This window comes from Paralichthys olivaceus, chromosome 19 (genome assembly GCF_024713975.1).
Source record: "Paralichthys olivaceus isolate ysfri-2021 chromosome 19, ASM2471397v2, whole genome shotgun sequence".
NCBI lineage: Eukaryota > Metazoa > Chordata > Actinopteri > Pleuronectiformes > Paralichthyidae > Paralichthys > Paralichthys olivaceus.
The window spans coordinates 14,488,429-14,510,592 of NC_091111.1; the positions used below are offsets into that span (position 1 = coordinate 14,488,429).

The 22,164-nt window shown below is 43.7% G+C and overlaps 1 protein-coding gene across 11 annotated transcripts in view; it reads left to right on the forward strand.

The window, feature by feature from the left end:
- The window catches only part of gphnb (gephyrin b), a 74,305-nt gene that overhangs the window by 48,312 nt on the left and 3,829 nt on the right, over positions 1-22,164 (forward strand). Inside the window, exons 9-22 of one of the 11 annotated variants that reach the window (XM_069515062.1) lie at positions 5,551-5,592; positions 7,005-7,079; positions 11,105-11,161; positions 14,042-14,084; positions 15,310-15,447; positions 17,201-17,293; positions 19,292-19,347; positions 19,526-19,645; positions 19,820-19,878; positions 20,041-20,194; positions 20,944-21,065; positions 21,280-21,367; positions 21,759-21,832; positions 22,045-22,112. In XM_069515062.1, coding sequence (XP_069371163.1) covers positions 5,551-5,592; positions 7,005-7,079; positions 11,105-11,161; positions 14,042-14,084; positions 15,310-15,447; positions 17,201-17,293; positions 19,292-19,347; positions 19,526-19,645; positions 19,820-19,878; positions 20,041-20,194; positions 20,944-21,065; positions 21,280-21,367; positions 21,759-21,832; positions 22,045-22,112 — 1,189 coding nt within the window. The remainder of the gene's footprint in view (positions 1-5,550; positions 5,593-7,004; positions 7,080-11,104; positions 11,162-14,041; positions 14,085-15,309; positions 15,448-17,200; positions 17,294-19,291; positions 19,348-19,525; positions 19,646-19,819; positions 19,879-20,040; positions 20,195-20,943; positions 21,066-21,279; positions 21,368-21,758; positions 21,833-22,044; positions 22,113-22,164) is intronic. The other 10 variants (XM_069515063.1, XM_069515066.1, XM_069515064.1 and 7 more) reach the window with 10 other exon arrangements.

The window sequence follows — 22,164 nt, forward strand, 5'->3', positions numbered from 1 at the left end:
CCTCCTCGTTCTCCTCCTCTTTATTGTCTCTTTGGCTGTTCCTCACTGCTCTTCACTCTCTTTTGCGTCCCTCTCACTCCAGCCGTCCCCTGTTATCTCTCTCTCTCTCTCACTCTCTCTCACTCCCTCTCCCTCGCTCACCCTTCCTCACTTACCCTCTCCCAGTTAGTGAGTGTGTAAAAGTGTGTGTGTTCTGGTGTGCATGTGCCGGGGAGCTCATTCTGTTCCGACTCCAGGCAGAAGATGGTGAGTACTGTCTTTCCTCCTGCATTTCCGAGAGGTTGTTTACAGGTTCTGTGTGTGTGTGTGTGTGTGTGTGTGTCTGTGTGTGTGTGTGTGTGTGTGTGTGCACATTGTGTGCCAGTGTTTTAATAAGCGAAGGGTTTTGTATTATTAGCTGAGTGGGCATGGGGGTGGATGTTTTGCGTTTGCAGTGTGTGTTTTGTAAATATAATTTGTGGTCCTCCATGCATATTTGTGCATGTGTGCTGCTGATGTTGATGATGCCTGAAGGAGGAACGCTGACAGGCCGTGGATGAGTTTAGGGGGTAGGAGGGTGAGTAATTCAGTGATGGGACTGTGGACTGAAACTATAGCAGGGGTGGGGGGTTATGATGAGGAAGAGGAGGAGAAAGAAGGGAAGGATGATGAAGGGGCTCATGTGCCTGGTACTGTTTATGTGGTGTTAGGCGGTGGGGGACATGGTTACGTAAAAAGGCAAAGAAGGGAGGATGAGAATGAGCAGACAAGACAGCGTAGGAGTCTCACAGGTCTCCTAAAGCCAAGCAAGCAAACAGTCACCTTCCCAGAAACAGAAGCCCATACTCGTTCAGCTGCTGCTTTTATCCTCCTTAAAATGAATGCAAGGAGCAGGATAAGAGACCCCTCTGTCCTGGTGCCTCTGCTGTTATTTCCTCTTCCCCGGAGTTATCATGTGCTTCCCCCCCTCCAGTCACCAGCACAGCAGCTGGAGCAGCAGCAGCTACTGTAAATGGAAATGAGGCAATATGGATGAAGAAGCTCCTGGCTTCAAAATCCATGATGGCTTTACACAGCTCACAAGGAGAGGCAGCAGGTTATTGATGCATCTGTGGATAATGACTCCAACGATAGTTAAATGTCAGGTACAGAGATAGATTTGCAGCTCTATCGATGTTATGTTGCACAGGTTTCTACAGAATAGATCAGAATAGATCCACTAATGTCTTCTTGTGCCTTTTTATGTCCCCAGTTGTTAATTCCTGCTATTTTACAGAAACAATAAAGCATCGATACTGTTTCATGTCAAGACAGGCCGATGGAAAATCTAATTTAAAAATAAAATTATATTTGGATTCAGTTCACCAGGATGTACTCAGTAGGCTGCATTACAGCCAGTTAGCTTAGCTTAGCACAAAGACTGGAAACAAGAGGAAAATGGTAGCCTGACTCTATTATACAAAGGTAACAAAAGTCATCTAAACCGCTTATATCTTATTTCATTTGAAAATATAAGATCTTTGTGGCGGGACTAAAATATTTCTCTTGTACTCTCACATTTTTCTTTAACTTTTCTTTTTAAGACAATAAGATCTCGAGGTTCTACAGAGAAAGACTTGATAAGGAGTTTTTTCTTTTGACTTCTTCTTAGTCCAATCTTTACGTGACCTCGGGGGCAATTGAAACATGCATGTGAAAGTGGATCATACTTCCTTTCTTTGTTAACCAGGGTGACAGCAGCTTTCAATAACCGGATGGAAGAGGCTGCGAAGAATTATTGCGATACTCGGTTAAATCTCAGGTGCGGGAGGACGGCTGAGAGACGTGAGTCAGATAGAGAGCGGGATGTGTTATATTGTGTGATTTACTGTTGCAGAGACCATGAAAGTAGCTGCAGCCAGAAGGAAAGTGCTCTTTTGTCTCTGATTAATGTACACACATTCAGGCCCCTCCCGTCCCCTTTCTTTGGCTCGTGCTACTCATAGACCATTTGGGTCAAATTGCTTTCGGCATTAAGTCAGAATCAGTTCAGCTGAATCCGGTGTGCTTGTTCATGTGTGCATAGTGTGCTGTTCTTATTCTTTCATTATAAGGACTAATGGATATCTTTAAGTGTAAATAGTGTCAAAGTGCGTTAAAATGTGTTTTCAACTCAACACAAATGCATCGCGGCCACGCGTCCGCATGTGTGAAGTTTGCGTACATCGTGTGCGATATCATATTTGTCTCGAGTTACTCACGCCCACTGACTCTGAGAGTTAGCCTTGAGGGCAACGGAGAGAATGGAAAGACGACAAGAGAGCCGTGAATAGCAAGGCCGAGAGAGAGAGAGACAAACAGTCCGACGGAAAGAAAGAGAGGGAGGAGAGAGGACAGAAATGAAAGGGAGTAAGAGGAATGGATGAGACTGTCTGACCAGCTGTACTGAACGTGCTCATTCACCATGTGATGAGAAGAACCAGTGGCTGGTGAGCCGCATAACAGGCGGCCGTGAAATCAGCTGTGCTAGCTCTCATTCTCCACCATGCTGGCAACTCACTCAATAGCTCATTAACTTCTAATAGATGTAGACGTGGAGTGGCCATGGGAGGGAGGTGATGAATGGCCGGAGCTGGACCAGGGAGCGTGCAGCACATGCTCCTGGTCAGCTCTGGTTCCTGCTTGTTTGGCTTCTGCTCAGTTGATTCTTCTTCATCTTTGTTATTTCGGGGGAGGGAGCAGATTTTTTTTTTTAATAACCCACTGTTTTCAAAGCGTAAGCACTAAACTTAAAACAAGTTTATAGCACCGACATCACACAAGTTGAATTTGACAACTCGTCAGAATCCTGCACAGTCGGGGTCTGTGATATTATTCAAAATATGTTTACACTTATAAAACTGTGGTTTAGATATGAGGAATTTATAATCCAATAACAAACCATCAGTATCTTACACAGCTGTTTTTTATGTCAAAAGATATGTTAGATAAAAAGAGAAGAAACGGGAACAGTTATTACTCAGTGCCAGAACCTGAAAGTTATTATCTATTTCATATTAGGTACTTTTTCTTAATTGTTTTTATAACTAGAATAGTACATTTAGCACATTGCTCACACTCATAGATATCAGTCCCCTAAAAATGCCTAAATATTTTCATCAAGATCCTTGAATTATTCCCTGGGACATTTGTGAAAAAATAAAAAATCACCCTATCTGGCACTGTTAAAGAAAGTGCTAAACATGTCCTGGATCAGCACAAAAATCAAATAGGTTTTTTTCTGTCGCATCCTTCCACCAAGATTCATGGAAATCTGCTCTGTAGTTTTTTGTGAATCCTGTTGACCAACAAACAAACCAAGAAACCAATCGACAGGCAGGAGTAACATTACATCAATATATTGTGTTTTACTGGGAAATAATCCAATGATATTAAATAGAACAACATAAAAGTGACAGGGTGTCATTCAGGTGCATGAATACTTTTAGTATCTCACATTGTTGAAAAGAAAATGTCCTGGATCTGAACTTTGTGTACTTTGCTCCTGCAGTTTCAGTTTGTAATCACCTGTGGTTTCCTGCCGTTGTCCATTATCTGAGGAGCAGAGCTTGGTGAGGGTAACGACTGTGAATCTGCACCGTTTCAATTAGGAGGGATGGGACATCAGTCTCCTTGACAGTCCTACTTTAAAAAAGAGAGTTTATTAAATCATCTAAAATGTTTTTGTTTCATGAGGAGAGGTCAGGAATCGTCTGATGATTTGAGTAATAATTCATCATGAGCTTGGTTGTCATGCCCGACATTATTTAGCTGGGAATAGACGTGATATTTTTTAAATAGATTTCCCAGGGATGTGTCTTTTTTTTTGTTGTTGTTATTTTTTAGCTGGAAGCTTTTTCCACCAACAAACACCTCTGCCAGCCAGATGGCCCTGTTTTTGTGGTGTTTTTGTTTTTAGAATTTTGACAAAACAAGCAGATGAAGGCGATGCCGTGTAGAAGCTGTCAGGGGCATCGCACGTAAACAGTGTAATGGCTGTAGGTGGTAAACAAAAATCCTGATCGACTCCAATGTTTCCATCCATCAAAACGCAGAGAACTTCTCGGGCAACCGTCTGGCGTATCTTGTAGAAACAGGCACAAACATAACATCCTCCCGACCTCATTAGCAGAGTTAATAAAAGTCTCCATCTGTGGGGGGGGGGGGCGTTGTTATTATAAGTGTCAAACCACAGTGTGAATGAAAACGGTCCAATCCTGGGTGACCCCTGTGGAGCAGTGATAGGTGACACCATTGGGTGCCAGACATAAATTATGTTGCATGTTTCTGGCTCATTTTTATTTCCCGTGGGATTTGTGTTGCACAGTGTGTTGTGTTGGATGTCTACTGTGAGCAATATGATGGGATGAAGGGATATTGAGTTCTGGATCAATATTTGACGCCTGCATCGATCACAGGGTTTACGTCCAGGAGTGTGTGTGTGGTTTGCATTATTTATCAGTTACAATCAATTTTGGATTTGTGGGACTTTCAAAACTATTGGAAAATATAACAGCGTTGGACCTAGCATATAGCAATGTTAGCACTGAACACACACTAACTTAAACGTAAAAGCAAAATGCTACATAGGAAATGAAATAGCTTGAGAACTTGAAACAGCTAAATGTATAATAGGTGCCAACATAACAAAGATGGGGAATATAGAAACTCTTCTGTAAACATGGATACACCACATGGTCGAGCTGGATCATAGACTGTATGTAAAAATGGACGACGCGTCTTCACCTCCCCCCGCTATCCAAAATGAAGTTAAAATATCCAGGATGTGAACGCCTTCAACTTGCGCATTTTGAGTTTGCACAGTGGTGGTCAAGGGATGGAGCTGCAGTACTGAGGTCGCGCCCTGGGGATTCATGACTTACACTACAGTCAGCCACCAGGTAGTGATCGAGACTCTTTGGCTTCACTTTCGGGGAGCTGTCATGTCGTCCATCTTTATTTCCAGTCTATGGGTAAATAATGTAAAGTATAAAACTTCAGATTGTTTGTGATATTGAAGGAGATGTCGTGTGTGTTATTTTGAGGCAGGTCATGTGTTGAAAGGCAACCCTTCATTCTGAAAGACACACTGAAATTTAAGCAAATGTTTGATGTGAAACCTTTTTTCCTATTGTTCTGATGGACAGTGAAACCCCATGCAACTCCTACCTGCTGTCCTATGCTGTCCTGTCCTGTCTTGTCTTGTCTTGTCTTGTCTTGTCTTGTCTTGTCTTGTCTTGTCTTGTCCTGTCCTGTCCTGTCCTGTCCTGTCCTGTCCTGTCCTGTCCTGTCCTGTCCTGTCCTGTCCTGTCCTGTCCTGACCTGACCTGTCCTGTCCTGTCCATTATGCCCTTTGTCTGCCTTGGCCCATCCGAGACAGTCACACAGAGACCTGTCGCACCGATGTCCTCCTGAAAGACAGAGGGCATTGTCCGCCCCACCCGTCAGTCTCTGTGTGCCTCTTCCAACCCCCCCGCCCTTCTACCTGCTCGACCTGGCTTTTGCTCCGTTAACCCCTCTTCTCTTCTCCCCTCCTCTCTCTCGTGGCAACAGGCGCGGCTCCCCTCCTGTTCATCCACCCTAAGCATTGCTGAGGTACTCCTGCATTTGTTCTAATGCACTGTTACGGCCGTCATCATGGCATCAGTTTCAGCCCCCCCCCCCCTCTCAAACTGCACCTCTCACTTCCTGCCTGGCATGATTGCTTCCCCCTCCTCTCTTGACCCTCCTGCCTGCCACACTCCTGCTGTCTCTCTCGTTTTTACAATCCTTTCTTTTCCTCCCCTTGTGTTATCGTTGTGATTTTTAATTTTTTCTTGTCTTGTAGTCAAATGTCCTGTTGCCCCTCGTTCTGGTCCAAGTTCTGTATCTAACCCTTTGCCTTGTTTCCGCACTCACACACCCCACAAAACGAACACACCTCCTCCATCACTTGGCATATTCTTCAACCTGCATTTCAACCTCAGAGCTGAAGTTGAAAGATGCTTGAATTATGTATTTGAATGAAAGTGATATTGCTTGCAAAAACAAAGTGCCTTTCTTTCCCTCTGTGTGCACACCTCAGTTCATTTAAAGGGGCCTCTCTCTCTCTCTCACTCACACACACACAGCAGCTTGTAAACAGAGCAGGCTGTTGTCTATGTGCTGGAAGCCGCCTTCACAGAGCTGCTGTGCTTGTTACTCTGGCCCAATGATTCTGTGAGCGATGGAGACACAGCCTCGGTACAAGGGCATAGAATAGCGCTGACACTTGTCCAGTGGGATGTCGAAACCCATTGATTACTTGTAATTGTGTTGTAATGAATTTTGGAAAAAGGGTTTGGCAGCAGATTTAAAAAACAATGTCCGACTCTTATACATTAAAGATCTCAGGGATGCTTTAGGGATAATTGTTGCTTTGTTTTCTTAAATACAAAATACTCCAACAGAATCCAATCAGTTACCTCTTTTCTGAAAGTGTAATAGTTTCTAAGCTGTAAGATAACTAGTTCAGAAACAAATCACCGTTGGTGAGGCTGTAATTTCACATGTAGCCAGAGAGAGGCCTCGGGTAGGGTCGGAGGTGAAGCACTCACTAGGGTTAACTTCTTAACTTTCACTTGAACTCACACACACACACACACAAAGACACACACACACACAAACACAAACAGTAGCAGCACTCTACTGGAACTGTTGGTTTCTTCATCCATCTTTGGTTGTGTTGTGTTAGTGTTGGTTAGTGTCTTCCAGTGACTTGTTAGCCACATGCTTTTATTTTGAAATTTCCCTTCATACGATTGCAGAATGTGCGTTGGCTTGGTACTGGCTCAGTTCTCATGTGTGTGTTTTAGTGTGGAAAATGAGGAGACTGTGTGCAAATGTGTTTCACCACTAACTGAAATGTCATATTGATCAGGGGTGGGTGTGCATTCTTGTTGGCTGCACAAGCGTGTGTGTGTGTGTATGTGTGTATGTGCGTGTGCATGTGGCATGAAGGTGAGTGACTATCCTGTGGCTCCCCCCAGGCCTCACGGAGAGAATTCAGGGCTCACCTGGATGAGGTCATCACGCTCAAGTCAAGGTACTCTACCTTGGACCAGGTAAACCCGCTAACCTTCTACCAACCTCTTACTCTACCAGCATGCAGGCCACTGGCATCCCACATAGCACCTCACCACACGAGTGGCACAACACCAACTCACACAAGAGCAGGCAGAGAGGCAGCTCAGGGAGAGAGAGAGCAGCTAGAGCATGTAGCACTGGAGCAGGATAGATACCCTGGTCTTACTGCAGGTTACTTTCTGTCTGAACAACACACATAGTATATGGACGCTTTGCTAAGCGACAGTGAGAAGAAAAGAAAAATCCAGAATGCAGAAAGGATTAGGTGGGTAATATTACATACGTAGCCTTATTAGACCCAGTTTAACACTGGTATCGCTGTTGGTGAGATCAGCGACCAAATTCAGTGATTTAGCTCATATTGTGTTGCTCCAAACGATGTTGCAAGGTCACAAAACTCTGGCTTAAGCAAATACTTCAGGTAACCTGCTCAATAACTTAAAGACAAGGGAGTAGTCCTCACGAAGCAGCGTCACTTTGCTAACATTGCTAACAAGCTCAATTGTGCAATCCTACTGAGACAAGGAGAAAGTTTATTAATACAAGCACTTGATGCAAATGTCTGTGATCTGGTATTAATATTATTATTATTATTATTATTATCCAGATGCAGTAGATACAGATTATATGTTAATACCGGGCATAAATGGGATATTACTCACAATAAAAACACAAATGTTATACTTCCCCATCTAGCAGTTTTCTGCAGAGGGATGTCTGTTGCATAAAACATTCCGAGCCAGGTTTAGAAGCAGCGTGGTGATACACGTGGCAACACGGGGGGGGGGGGAGAAAACAAAGTTACACATATGATCACGAGTTGAAAGAGATTGTTGCACCTCAGAAGTTGCCCTGTGTGTCACCATGTTTAGTGGACAGCAACATTTCCTCCCCCATGGCCTCTCTCTCTCTTTCTCTCTCTCTCATGATCTCCACCAGCATCCATTCTGTCAACCATCACCCACCTGGACATATGATGTGATATGTGTATCAGTGGCTGGTGATATTGTGTTGTTATTTTATGCAGATGATGGGATTGTATTTGTGTGGTTGTACCTGGTTTGGATTTGAGTGTGTGTGTGTGTGTGTGTGTGTGTGTGTGTGTGTGTGTGTGTGTGTGTGTGTGTGTGTGTGTGTGTGTGTGTGTGTGTGTGTGTGTGTGTGTGTGTGTGGGTTTACAGATGAGACTATGGGAAGCCCATGGGAAGCTGTGAGTGCAGTGGAGAGCAGAGGTCTTTGCCAAAACACACACTCCTCTTCGACGTTAGGTCACTCTTTCTTTTTCCTGATGCCCCCCCCCTCAGGTTCCTGCCTTCACTCCCCAGGGAAGAAGACTCTGGATTGCCTCCGTGGCATTTGTCCTGCCCTCTACCGCTCTGTCGCTATCACTCCAGCATTTTGTCATCCGCTCCATCCCTTTCCCTTCCTCGCTTCGTCCCATGGGGTGAGGCAGTTGAAGCCGGTTGAAACGAGCCCCCCTGCCCCTGTCACAGCCCTCTCCTCCTCACGGCGGACAGATAAATCTCTCTCTTTTTTGCATAATTTGTCTGACAGCTCCTTTGTTTTGTGCTGAGCTCAGCAGTGCGGCGGCAGCATCCCATCATTTCCTGGAGCGTCTCCTCAGCTCGCCCGTTATTGGCCCCATCGATTTCCCACCGGAGTGGCTTGCAGCCCCTGGGCCGCGTGCCTCGCTGACCTGGCCACACTCACTATTCTGTGTTCGTTCGCACCGCTGCCGCCACCTTATCCCCAGCCCATTGATCTTCCTGGCAGATCTCCATGACAACCCGTTGTCAGGCTGTTTCCGCGGTGACGATGGGGTTGGCGTGTAGAGTGATTAGTGTTTCTGGCATGGAGGCTTGTGTTTTTGGATGTGTGTGTGTGTGTGTGTGTGTATGTGTGTGCGTGTGGTGTGTGCATTCAGCATACAGCGACGTGCTGACAAGACCAGTGAAGGGTTGTCAGGCCCGAGTCCTCAGATGCACACACTCCGGCCTTCACTTCACTTTCTTTTCATTTTTACCTCATTTATTTTTGCTTACTCCGGGAGTTTAACCTGCTCTCCTTGTGTTTTTGTGTATGTGTTTACATTTTCATCTCTCACATGAGCCCATTCTTCTCTCTCACTTGGTCGGTCTCTCACCAGTAATGGGGGGGATTGCAGCGGAGGGTAGATTAGAAATGAGTGAGAGAGTGTTTGACAGTCTGCTTTTTTGCACACCCCCCCCTTTTCCATACGTCTAAAGTGCACCGCTCTGCTCCTGCACCCATTCTCCACATATACTCTCCTCACTTCCTAACACACCCCCGCCTAGCTTTTCCACTTTGTCTCTCCATCTCCATATGCAAACAGTTTCCCCCCCATGACTCTCTGATGGTACGATCTTTTCTGCTGAGCCATTATTTGCTGTGTAGAGGTCTTGTTTTTTTCCACCCGTGTCAGTCTGTCACTCCACACTGCATCAAGGTGTAAAGCTGTGTCTCAGTTTATGGTGACTGTGTATTTTTACTGCTTTAATCCCAGCTGCAGGACAGATTAGTGATACATTACCATAAAGGAGTATGTGTGTAGCCTTCTGGTTCAGGAAGTCGAAAACTTGTGATTCTTGTGGTTTGTCTGTGTGTTTAAAGAAACCAGTTAGGTAGTGAGACTCTAATTAAATTGTTCTGCATTCGTGTCATTTTTTTTTTGATTTTAGATGTCTTCTGTAGTTACGTTTTTAAAAGGTACATTTTGTACGAAAATGTCCAAGCTGTCGATTGTTAGTTTTCATATGTGCTCTTCAATGTCAAGTTTGATCTGTGTCTGTTTGCTGTAGCTGTATTTAGCTCCCTTAATCCCCACCTTTGTCTGTTTTCTTTCTTTTTTTTACATCATACCTCTCTCTCTCTCTTTCTTCATATGTATATATATATATATATATATATATATATATATATATATGTATATATATAGCTGCCGCCATCATGTACATCCAATCAAAAATAGGCTTTTTAGAGAACATCTGAGCTTGAAAATATATAACTGCTAGCTCATGGATGAGTCAGGTTAATTGAACAAGTAGACATTCCTTAAACTAGCTCACATCAGCTAGATGCTAGATAGCTAAAAATAAATGCGTCAACAGCCGAATAAAAAATTGTAGTTGTCAGGCTAAATATCCTGGTTTAAAAACACCTTATTCGGAGCCAGATGTGTCTTCGCAGTTGTGGGTTCCTGTCAATCCACGTGAATGACCCTAATGAGGTGTGATCACGTAAAACCGACAGCACAGGTCGGCAGGTTCAGGGAAAGAGACAATGCACATGAACTGTTGGTTTCCAAACACCAGTTGTTAAAATACATCCCAGTGCATTTATGACTGTGACATAAGTTGGAGGAGCAGTGTATGAGCAGCACATATACAAATACATATCAAAACAACATCATATTTGCATTTAACAAGGATAATTGGCTCATTAAATGGTTAAATAACATGATAAAAATTATATCATGACGTCAATTTGTTGTTCCCTCGAGGGAAACTGATCCTGTAACAGCCGTTAGAAATACACCAGAAGATATGTCATACAGCACGTAAATACATAAACTCACAGGGAATAATGAAAAGAGACAAACTAGTCCTCGAGGCAGGAGAGAAAAAAAGGAGATCAACAACTTTGCAACGTTAGAATCACTGACACAGAATTAATATTTGTATCTGAATTATTCCAAGTTGTAAAAAGTCTGTCTGTAAGTGATCAGCGGTTCATCATCACAAAACTCTTTCTGTTCATCCCTCTCTCTCTCTCTCTTCCTCTCTCTCAGTTCTCTCCTTGCTGCTCTTCTCCTTCCTGCTTGTCGTATAGCGGATGCCTGTCTGTCCACTTGTCCTCTCGTCCATCCGTCCTCTCGTCTGTCTGTCCTGTCCGTCCTGTCTTGTCTTGTCTGTCTGTCTGTTAGTGTTGTTGTTGCCGGGACAGATGCACTGATGCCTGTGATTCGATGCTTTATCTCCACTAGCTCCAGTGTAGGTTGGAGGGGCTTAAAGATGATCGCAGGAGGACCTTCAGCTCTCGAGTAACTATCCCGCCCCCCCTTCCCCACCTTTGCCCTTTGCCCCCACCCTCCTCCGAGGAGCGCGCAAAACAAACGCCCTGCTCTGTGTCCACCCACCCCTTCCTACCCTCGCTTGCCTATAGCTTTCTCTCTCGCTGTCGCTCTCTCGCTCTCTCTCGCTCTCTCTTTGATTGTCTCTCTACCTTGTCTGTTGCCACCGGTCTCGTCGTTCTCAATCTGTCTGTCGTTCACTCTCTGTCCGGATTCTCCCTTTTCTCCGTCTCCCACGCACACTTTTCCCGTCCCTCGTTGTTCAATATTTCTCTGTCCGTCTGTCTTTCTTCCTTTCCCTCCATCCGTCTGTCTTTCTCTGTCTCCTGTCTCTCCGGTTTAACATGCTCTGCTTTCACTAGCTCTGTCTGGTGTGCTGGATGTCTGTTTAAGTAAAATGCCATCAGGCCGCTCCAGTGGTCTTTTATTGTTTCCGTTCTTTTTTCTCCCTGTTTTCCCTCCTTTCTGCTGTGTCTCGGCTCTGTAGTTTAGTGAAGTCTGTCTAGTCCGTGCATCCTGTCTTTGTTTCTTTTTCTTTTTTCGTTTCCGGGGCTTTGGGACCACGTCATGCTGATCCTCACCCTCCCACCCACCCACCCACCCTTTGTCTCTCTATCTGTCCTACTACCTGTCGTTTTCTATCTCTCTCTCTGTCCATCCCTCTCCTTTCCCACCTCCCATCTCCCACCCTCTCACCTTGGCTGTTTGGTGCCCAGTGGTGTCGCAGTATTAGCCTGTAGTTATGCTAGCGGTGAGGGAGGGGAGGAGAGAAGATGGGGTGGGTGGGCGGGTGGGTAGAGAGACCTTCACCTTCACCACGGGTGCTTTGGTTCTCCATACACCACACACTGCCCACACCCAACTTATGTGATACCTCCAGAGGTTATTGAGATGCAGCCGTTCAAGAGAGGAAGGAAGGACTGTCGGAGCTCATAGGACACGTTGGGCCAAACATCCAACGAACAATAAACAAGAAAGAGATCGGTTATGTCATGAGAGGGCGTCAGGAAGGCAAGAATCAAACACCACAGACTCATGCCCAACTGACCTTTGGCCAATAGATGCTGTTGCTAAATAACTTTCCTAAATCTTTGCACCTTTGACTGTAAAACGTTAATTTTGGCTAAATTGAAATACTGTCACTGCCCCCACTGTATCCTATAACTGGGCCTGTACTGTGTGTAGGTGCATAAAGAATAATGATGCCAGAATTCTGTGCCAAACATATAGCCGATTAAACCGCAGCCTGCGATTCTCTATTACTTATTTACTGTCTCCCTGAGGCTGAGATTCCCAAAAGCATGTTCACTTACGCAGACTGTTAGAACTGTTGTCGAGCAATTTAACATCAACATACATCACCCTCATGTTAGTTTATCATGATTAAAACATGTTCAGCAGGAGGTTGGTAGTTTCTAATGGCAGTGACCAGATGAGAAGGACCACTGATATGTCCATGTACCACCTGCTGTACAGCCTCTGGCTTTCATTTGCCACTAATTCTCTGCATTTAAAGAGAATCTGTGTTTTCACTGCGTTTGCACACACTCAGCATCACTGATGACTGAGGTTGGGTGTGAACAGAAGGGTGCAGTATCCTGGAGCTCACCTGCAAGCAAGGTGAGAAGTTAAACCACTGTAGACTGTTAAGTTCCTCTTTAGACAGTGTAAGGACAGAATAGACTGAAACACGGATGTCTAAAAAGTTGCCGTTCTATGATCGAGACACAAAAGCAAGAACATCTCAGACAACTAAAGAAAAGTATTTAATCTTTGGAAAAAAAACATTCTGCTCTCCTTTTGTAAAGTTTAAATGGCAGTGGTACCAGTTTGATTGATTGTTAACGGCAGAGAGATGACAAGGAACGTGGAGCAAGACGGGGAACAACCATGCAACAAGGCTCCCCGACCGGAATCTAATTGGTGGATGTCGGGTGCCAAGAACCCCTGAAGGCCTCCAGGACACCATGTTTGCTTCCACACCTACTGCTAAAACATGACAATTCAAACTGATTAGTAAGAAGTATGGAACTGTGACACAGCAACTATAGAAGATGTTTGACTAAAACCACTCCCACCCTGACAGGATGGTTTATGGGAAATGTGGTCATTACTTTGAGAAACAATGTGAGATTACCTCCAACTGTCTCCATTGTGCTTTTCATTTGTTTTCATGATTATACTGAAGATTTGCACATTTTGATCTCCATTCACTCACGGTGGTTTTGGGAAACTCAGCCCAGTTTGAACCCACTCTGCTCTCCTCCCTTCCTGGCCATAGATTAGACGTAGTTAAGCGCTAGTGCAGCGTCAGCGATCTCCACAGAAACCCCAGTGTTCTGCACCACATCTGAACAGCCACTATCTTTACTCGACACTACATTTCCACTACATTTGATGTTACAGTTAATACATTTATTATGACCTTGTGATACGATATTGTCACTCTGTATGTTGTTGCCTTTGTCCGTATATATATATTTATTTATTTATATATTTATATATATATATATACACATATACATATTTATATATATTCAAATGCTTTAATCTAATTGTAGTGTAACATGTCAATGCATTTATCAGTGTGAATACCACCTGTGATATGATGCTGTAGCATACAGTAAGTGATGATAATTGTAATGCAGGAGATGCAGCCATCTCCCAACAGCAGGACAAAGTGCACAGTGTAGTGTGACACGGCTCTTGCCAGTGCTTTCTGACTGTTGTATAAACAGCTTGTCAAAAGAGCAGCCTGGATTCATCTGAAATCACCACTGCCTCTGCTCTCCCCTCTTTCTTTCTCTTTGCCCGTTGTCTCTCGCTCCCAATCGCTCCCTCCATCTCCAGGTGCAGTCACGATGCAACAGCAAAGAAAATATCCTAAGATCAAGTGAGTACTAAGCTCCTGATTCAAAGGCGCGTCGTATCTGCATGTCGCCAAGTGTGCTCTCAAACACGTAGAAATAGATTTTAAATGAGCATGGTTTCTGTATGTGCGTGTGTGTATGTGTGTGATGTTTTGCCAGAGGTTGTTAAGCCTCATGTTAAGCATCAGAATATGCTGTTGAAGCGTAAGTGTATGTTTAAAGGAGAGAAACTGGGTCAAGGGAAAAATCAAAGCACGGCTCCTTTTTCTTCGCTGTGAGGCAGAGAGGCAGAGGGAGAGCGAGGCAGGGAGAGATAAGGAGAGAGAGAGAGCAGATTACACATTAGTTACACCTTGCTTTGTTCCTTTTACCTTTGGAATTATTAGAGAGGTATTATTAGACCAACATGGCTACTATCGGACACCGCTATCATGCAGCCGGCTTCCGCAGCTTCTGCAAACTAATAGGACTATTTCCTGCCTCTTCGTGGTGTTCAAATTGTATTATTACATGTAAATGTTCACCAAAAATAAGTCACGTTAATCCAGTTTATATTAATGTGGAAACACAGTAGATTACATATGTTTATTTATGTAATGTGTGTGTATGTCCTGGGTTTTTTAATTTGCCCTTTGCTGCAACCTTGAGTGCTCAGATCATCTTGAGTGTCTTACTAGATTTTATTCTTGTGGCTCTTGAGCTAAAAAAGAAAATTCTTAAAATACAGGTTCTGTTTGCCTCCGGAGATAGTTGAGTGCTTTAGTTTTCCTGCCTTTGGTGCCACATGTTTGAGTCCCAGCAGATTTCTTTCTCCTCTCTGTCTTTTGCTGTCTTCCTCTCAACTTTTAAATCATCTAAATTAAGAATTAAAATGCTAAAATTGGTGAGTGCCCTGCCCCAACTCCAGGATACAAGGATGCTGGTTTAGAAATGTCAAATAATAGAATATAATGTGTGTGATAAGAGTTTATAGTGTCACTCTCAGTTAGGACTTGGGTTGAGCTAGGTTTAAATTCTGGGTCTAGAGTTATGTCAGTAAGATCACTATGTTAACAGCATTTTACTTAAAAAAATATTAAAAGTAAAAGTTTTGGTGTGTAACTTTAAAAACAACTGTGTGATTTATATAAAATTATTTTATGTTATTTTATGAAGAACATGTATATGTGCACTGTAAATACACACTGTCATTATTTTGGGTTAGAGTTTGATCTTTGACCGTGTATATAATGTCTTGTGTTTTCTCAGGTCACAGTGCAGTGGACATCACCAAGGTAGCCCGGAGGCACCGCATGTCCCCCTTCCCCCTCACCTCCATGGACAAGGCCTTCATCACTGTGCTGGAGATGACCGCCGTCCTGGGCACTGAGATCATTAACTACAGAGGTGAGCAGGACAGATGTTCGTTTCCCTTTTAAACTGTGGAGCCGGCAAACAAAAGAACGCCGGAGGTAAAGATTCCCTGCAGACAAGCCCTCCTCACTCACACCCACGCGAATGTCCCGAATTCGTCAATCTTGCCCCTTGGCATCTTCCCATCACACCTTGCTGACATCAGCGACGGAGGTCGCCGGGATGTTGACGTATTGCACCTTTCAGATCGATACAGCGACATGCGCTTGCTAAGTTCACATGACAGCATTTAAATACTCTCTGTCTGCAGCGGGACACTTTACTGAATCAGCAGACTCAGTCTGCAGGCTGCGGTGTCAGTCACACAGTCAAAATGCACAAACACACACACACACACATACACACACTTTCTTGGCAGCATGAACACATACATAACAAACCTTGTGTAATGATGCACATCCCGAAACACCCGTGCGTGCGTGAAGCTCAGAGAACACAAGTCTTTATGTTTAAACACGTTTTGGCAACTGACCTGGACATTTGCTTTCTCACTAAAACCCCTCTGGAAATTTTCGGGAACAATGTCCGAAGTTCAGAGCATGTCGTAAAGCAGCTAAAGTCTTTACATGTTTAAGTTGTGGGGTTGGTTTTTGTCAGAGGAGTTATTTTAGCACCTGAGGGTCTCGTCGTCCTTCTGGCACAGTAGCCTCAGCACCAGTGGAGGGTGACACAGCACCAGGCTCTGGGCCAGAGGAGAACTAGACAAAAGAAAAACACACAATCTGTAATTCATCTTGGAAGACGAGGTAGCAAGTACTGGGGGCAATAATGGCCTGTGGTGCACATGACTTCTGGATCAATGGGGGGAGAAGGAGCACTCTGTCTTTTGCCAAGTGTAAAGGGATGTTTCATGTTCTTGGTAAGAGGGGGAGTCAGTTTCCGGGGTTTGAAGGAGGACACAGGAAGAAGGGAATAAATATTCAGGCAGAAAAGAGCTGCAGCAGCTCCCCTGCTGGATGAAGACAGACCTGCAGGTGTGTGTATAACGAGAGTGCACTGTGGGTTAGTTAGTGAATCGACTTTATAAATGATAAACGAATAAATGTATTTTCTCAAAGGATTCTTTTATTTTATCCTCTTTCATTTCTTTTGCTACAATTTCTCTTTTGTCCACTTTTATTTTTTATTTATTTTCTACTTCTACTACTTTGCTTCTGCAACAAGACATCACATGGGTTTTAATGCACAACTCGGCTTTAACATATAGATTTACCTGTGGCAGCCTGGGAGGAGTAAAAGAATTATAGAATATTTATATAAGAAAAACTGTCAACTTAGAAAAAAAAAAAAGATGTAAGGATCGGACGAGAGCAGATGCTTCTTCCTCTGCTGCTGAGATGTATTATTTACAGCAGATCGTAATGACTGTCATCTAGTAAGCTGATGTCTGTGTGTATATGCATGTATTGTTTTATCAAAGCTTAGATCTTTATATTAACACCCACATAATCACAGCAAAAAGACTTACAGAAGAGCTATATATAGCCACATGGCAGCTTATGGTATTTAATGCTGGGATTTTTCTCCTCCACCCACTCTCTTCTTGTCTTTTTATTTCTTTTCTTTCTTCCCTTTCCTGTCTTTACTTCCTCTGACTGGTCAGAATCCAGCTGAAATAGAAAAGGAGAGTGTGTGTAGTGGTCAGGTTGTGAGTCTTGCAGAGAGGTCCTGTCCCAGCTTCTCCTCCGCTCCTCATACCCATGTTGTTCTTCTTCTCCTCCCACAGATGGGATGGGTCGAGTCCTGGCTCAGGACGTTTATGCCAAAGACAACCTGCCACCCTTCCCTGCCTCTGTCAAGGATGGTTACGCTGTGAGAGGTAAGTTTCCCAGATTATGGCCGATAATGTAAAACTCGCTCCTCTCCTCTTCTCTATCTCTCTTGACGTCTTAATGTCCGTCCGCTGCAGATCCGTTCAATATTTTTGTGATATGATTCAATGATGCATAGAATTAAACATAAATACAGCCATAGATCACTCTAAAATCTGTTCGGGCACTTTATTACGTTGCTGATATTTTTGCTATTCTTATTTTGTCCCCACAAGTCACAGATCTGCAACCGGTCTACAGCCCAAATATTGAAACTTATTGACAAAAGCCATAGATCGGAGCCAAATCGGCGTTTGATCAGCAGGCACCAATCACTATGAACTCTTCAAAGACCCTGACTAGACTTCTAGCAGGCTTAATATCTGAATTAGGTCGAGGGCTTCTCCTGGTGAAAAATCAGGTAGTGTGTGACCTCCTGTTCTCTGTCAGTCGTGTCGTATGAACTCACGACGACTGTGAGAACCCTGATCAAAGAACACAAATCCTGTAGTGTGAACATGGCTGCACAGTTTATCCACAGAGTCACTGCTGTCCTTTCTTAGGAGGAAGTTTATGAGCGTAACCAGGCCAGTGTGTCTTTCTTCCTGCTCAAATGATCTGACTGTCCCACTTAGACATGAACAGGACACTGGGGCAGTGGAGAACAGCCTCAGGAACAATGGGAGGGCTTCTTCTGCCAGGGCAAAGTGGAGGAAGACTGACGCACTGCACTGTGGGAAATAGACGAGAGGCTCTGATCTGCCTCCAGGTGCAGACGAGTAACAAGAGCTAAAGTTCTAAAACTGCTTGGGGTTTAGCTTTGTTCAGAAAGACGAGTTACGTTCCAATGTCTGTGATAACTCCTCGGAGCGTTTTGTTTTCTCTGTGAGGGCTGAGGCGAGGTTGGTTGTCTGGGAGTCCTGGAGCGGCCTGTTAACCTGGAGAGCAGGGTGGCAGCTTGTTGGCTCCAGGCGCCTCAAAAACTCTTGCATATAACATCTCCTGTTGGCTCTGGCTAATGGAGTAGGAGGAGAAGCACACCAGGTCTCTCTGGATTTTCTACATATGTCCTGAGGGCCTGGCTCCTGCTGAGGCAAACGTGCAGATCTCAGAGATTTGAGAGCCGAGACCGTGGGTGTGGAGGGAGCGGATAACCTTTTGCCTTTAACAGAAATAGCTCCATCTACCTTTCTCCGTCACTGGGAGTTAGAGGAAAAGCCCAAAAGCTGAATTAACTTTTTTTAGGCTGTTAAATGGGTACCGGTAGTCCTGAGGTCAAAGCTGGACGACTGGTGGCGCCAAGTTTCCTCTTGTGGCATCATCCCCACAAATGCAGGGACATAAGAATGATGGAGTTTTCTGTCATATGAGAATGGTGCTGTTTGGACAGGTTGGAGTTAAAAACGCAAAGATCTTGAAGTAGACAATAAACTGCAAAGTCTGAATGGTCCGGTCCACGGAGGATTTATGTGATTTGCATCACCAGCTTGTCCCGCCCTTTGCCCTTCCTCCCCTCAGCAACAGAGCTACAGTTGGACGTGATGAGAAAGTTTGAATGCCCTTGTGTTTTTTAACGTGTGCACCGTTAACTGTTCAGTTAAGTTGAGGCCTGATACTACAGGGTTTTCACTGGGTCTACAAAAAAGTCAGAATTTGAATAATCAGATTTTAGGTCCAATGGTCTTAAAAAGTCTTAAATTGAATTTGGCTGTTGCTTTCTCTTCTACATTTATAAGTGTTAGTATTGAAGCTTTTATTCTCTTTGCTTGCCTCCGCCATTATCTCCTTGAAAAACAGCCTGGGATAGGTTGGTCTCAGAAGGATCCACCCATCGGAGCCTTTGTTACTCTGGCATGAAAGGACGCATTTGTCCGCAGCATTTGAAGGAGCCTTAGTCTTCTTTCCTAGTTTCTCATTCTGTAGCTCACTGAAATGACTAAATGAAACAGTCCGACATACACATTTTCACACAGGTGTAATGTTATAGAATCTTTCTTTTATTTTAGCTGCTGACGGCCCAGGCGACCGCTTCATCATCGGAGAGTCCCAAGCTGGAGAACAGGTTCGGACCTACATTGACACACGCGGCACCCTTACAGGAGGAAGTGGACACGCATTATTCATCCTTGTATACAATAATAATAAAGACCAAATTACCAAATCTATTATTTATTTATAACGTGTCCTGGTTTGTCCTTCTTTTGTAGTTAAATTTTAATATTTTTCCGCTCCCCGCACAGCCCACTCACACAGTGATGCCTGGTCAGGTGATGAGGGTGACGACAGGCGCCCCTATCCCCTGTGGAGCCGACGCTGTTGTCCAGGTGGAAGACACCGAGCTCCTCCGTGAATCTGAAGACGTAAGTGTGACACTTCACCCGACATATACATAATTTAACCAAAACAGGCAACAGCAGCTGAAAATGGCTTCTGTTGGTTTTGAATCTTAAGGTGAGTGAGTTTAACCCAGAGATGAATGGGACGCTTTATAAATCTTCACTTGGATTTGATGGGAAACTTTATCTGTCTTTCAGGGCACAGAGGAGCTGGAGGTACGAATCCTAGTACAGGCTCGTCCAGGGCAGGACATCAGGTAAATGTCTTCTTGTGCCTAGGTTAATATGAAATACTGCAGATTTGGTGTAAATCTCATTCTTAGCAACATCAAACTGTTAGAAGTTACAACACTGTAGGTGCAGTTTAAACATTTTAATTAGCATTTACGCAGGATTTAATTGGGTTCACTTCTCTGCAGGCCTATAGGTCATGACATCAAGCGTGGGGAGTGTGTGCTGGCAAAGGGCACCCACATGGGCCCGTCCGAAATCGGTCTCCTGGCCACTGTCGGAGTCACAGAGGTGGAGGTCCAGAAATTCCCTGTGGTGGCCGTCATGTCCACAGGAAACGAGGTAAAACCATTATTTTCATTTTGGAAACATGTGTGTAATAACATGTGTCATAAAATAATGACTTTATAATGACTCTCATGCCTTTGAACAGTGTTAACTTTGAATCTTCATACTTAATAACCAAAACATCTCATTGCTTGACTTCATGAAGGAATATAATTTCAGCCAATTTTTCCGTTTTTAATATTTTTTATTTTTCATTGTGAATTTCAAATTGTAAAACCACATGAAATAAAAACGAGTTTTTATTTGAGAGATGATGGAACTGAACTTAATGACGAAAGCCACAAAAAAGAGGATTCAACAAGGACTCCAGAGAGTCATGTGACAAAAATAAAAGACTGCTATTGGTCTCCTTAGGGCTCTGACTCATTTTTAAAGTATTGCATCATAATTGAATATGTGTCGTGCAAGTGTAAAAGGCCAAAGAATGGGTATGTTACCGAGAGGCAACGCTGCACCGTGGAGGATTAGACGAGTCTGATGAAACAGAGGAAAATGATATACAGGACATATTTAGCCCTGTGGTGAAATGGAGAACTGTGCAAGGTGAATCTTGCCTCTAACACTATATATAGTTTATAGTTATTTAGTTTACAATTAGGTAAAACAGAATAATGAAGTAAATACATTGGAAAAGCTTCAATCACACAATGAATTGCATTTTTGATTGATCAATAATTTGAATGATTTACTTTCAAAAGTTATTGTGATGAATTTTCTGATCATAGCATAATCATTTATGGCAGCTGCTGAACCCAGAAGATGACCTTCATCCTGGCAAGATCAGGGACAGCAATCGCTCTACCCTGCTGGCCACTATCCAGGAGCACGGCTACCCCACTATCAATCTGGGCATCGTGGGAGACAAGTACGCCTCCGCATTTATCCACTAACAGAAATGTCTTCAGCCATAAACATACTTTCCCCTTCACTTCATCACGCACACAATAACAAAATCTGATGTTCATCGTCTTCCTCTACTTCTTTAGAGCAAGTGATTAATGTGTGTGTGTGTGTGTGTGTGTGTGTGTGTGTGTGTGTGTGTGTGTGTGTGCGTGTGCGTGTGCGCGCGCGCCCCACAGCCCCGATGACCTTCTCAACGCTCTGAATGAAGGCATCAGCCGCGCTGATGTCATCATCACCTCAGGAGGAGTGTCCATGGGAGAGAAGGTATGTGACAGAAGAAGAGTGCACACGTTCAGTCATGGCTTTGTGTTTTACTGACACCTTGTGGCGGGTGTACCAATGGCAGCCTGTACTTGACAGTTAATAATGATAAAACAAAGTTTGCTTTTTTCTAGTTTGTTGAAATTTATAATTTTTATTTTATTTACAAAGGATTAAGTCAGGTTTTTGTTATCTCAAGTTTCCGCACAAAGGTATTATTTGTTCATTCTTTTGTGTTTTAGTTTTTTATCTTTTTAAAATGTGTCATCAGGCTTTTTATGCCTTCATTATTAAACAGGACTGTATTTAGCTAACCTGTGGCCGCTGCAGGAGTTTGTTAAATGTCGCTGTATATCTGTTTTTTTTGTACAATTGTCCATAATGTCTGTTTCAGGATTACCTTAAGCAGGTGCTGGATATCGATCTTCATGCTCAGATCCACTTTGGTCGTGTTTTCATGAAACCAGGGTGAGAAAAGGAGTTTGATTTATTCTAATGTGACTTTTCACAACGGGCAACAAAGGGCACAAAGTCAACTAAAATGATCGGTGTGGATGTAAGATGTACATTTAAAGCAGCGTTGCACAAAATAGTTGATAAGAAATAGAAACTGAAGTAAGAATGTGTGACAGATTTAATATCATGATTGAAATCTAAACTATATGTTTTGTTTTTTTCAGTCTCCCAACAACATTTGCCACCTTGGACATTGACGGTGCTCGCAAACTAATCTTTGCCCTCCCAGGTAGTGTGTGAAGTTGAGAGAAAGAGCGATTCACCCAGACGATTCTGAAGAGATG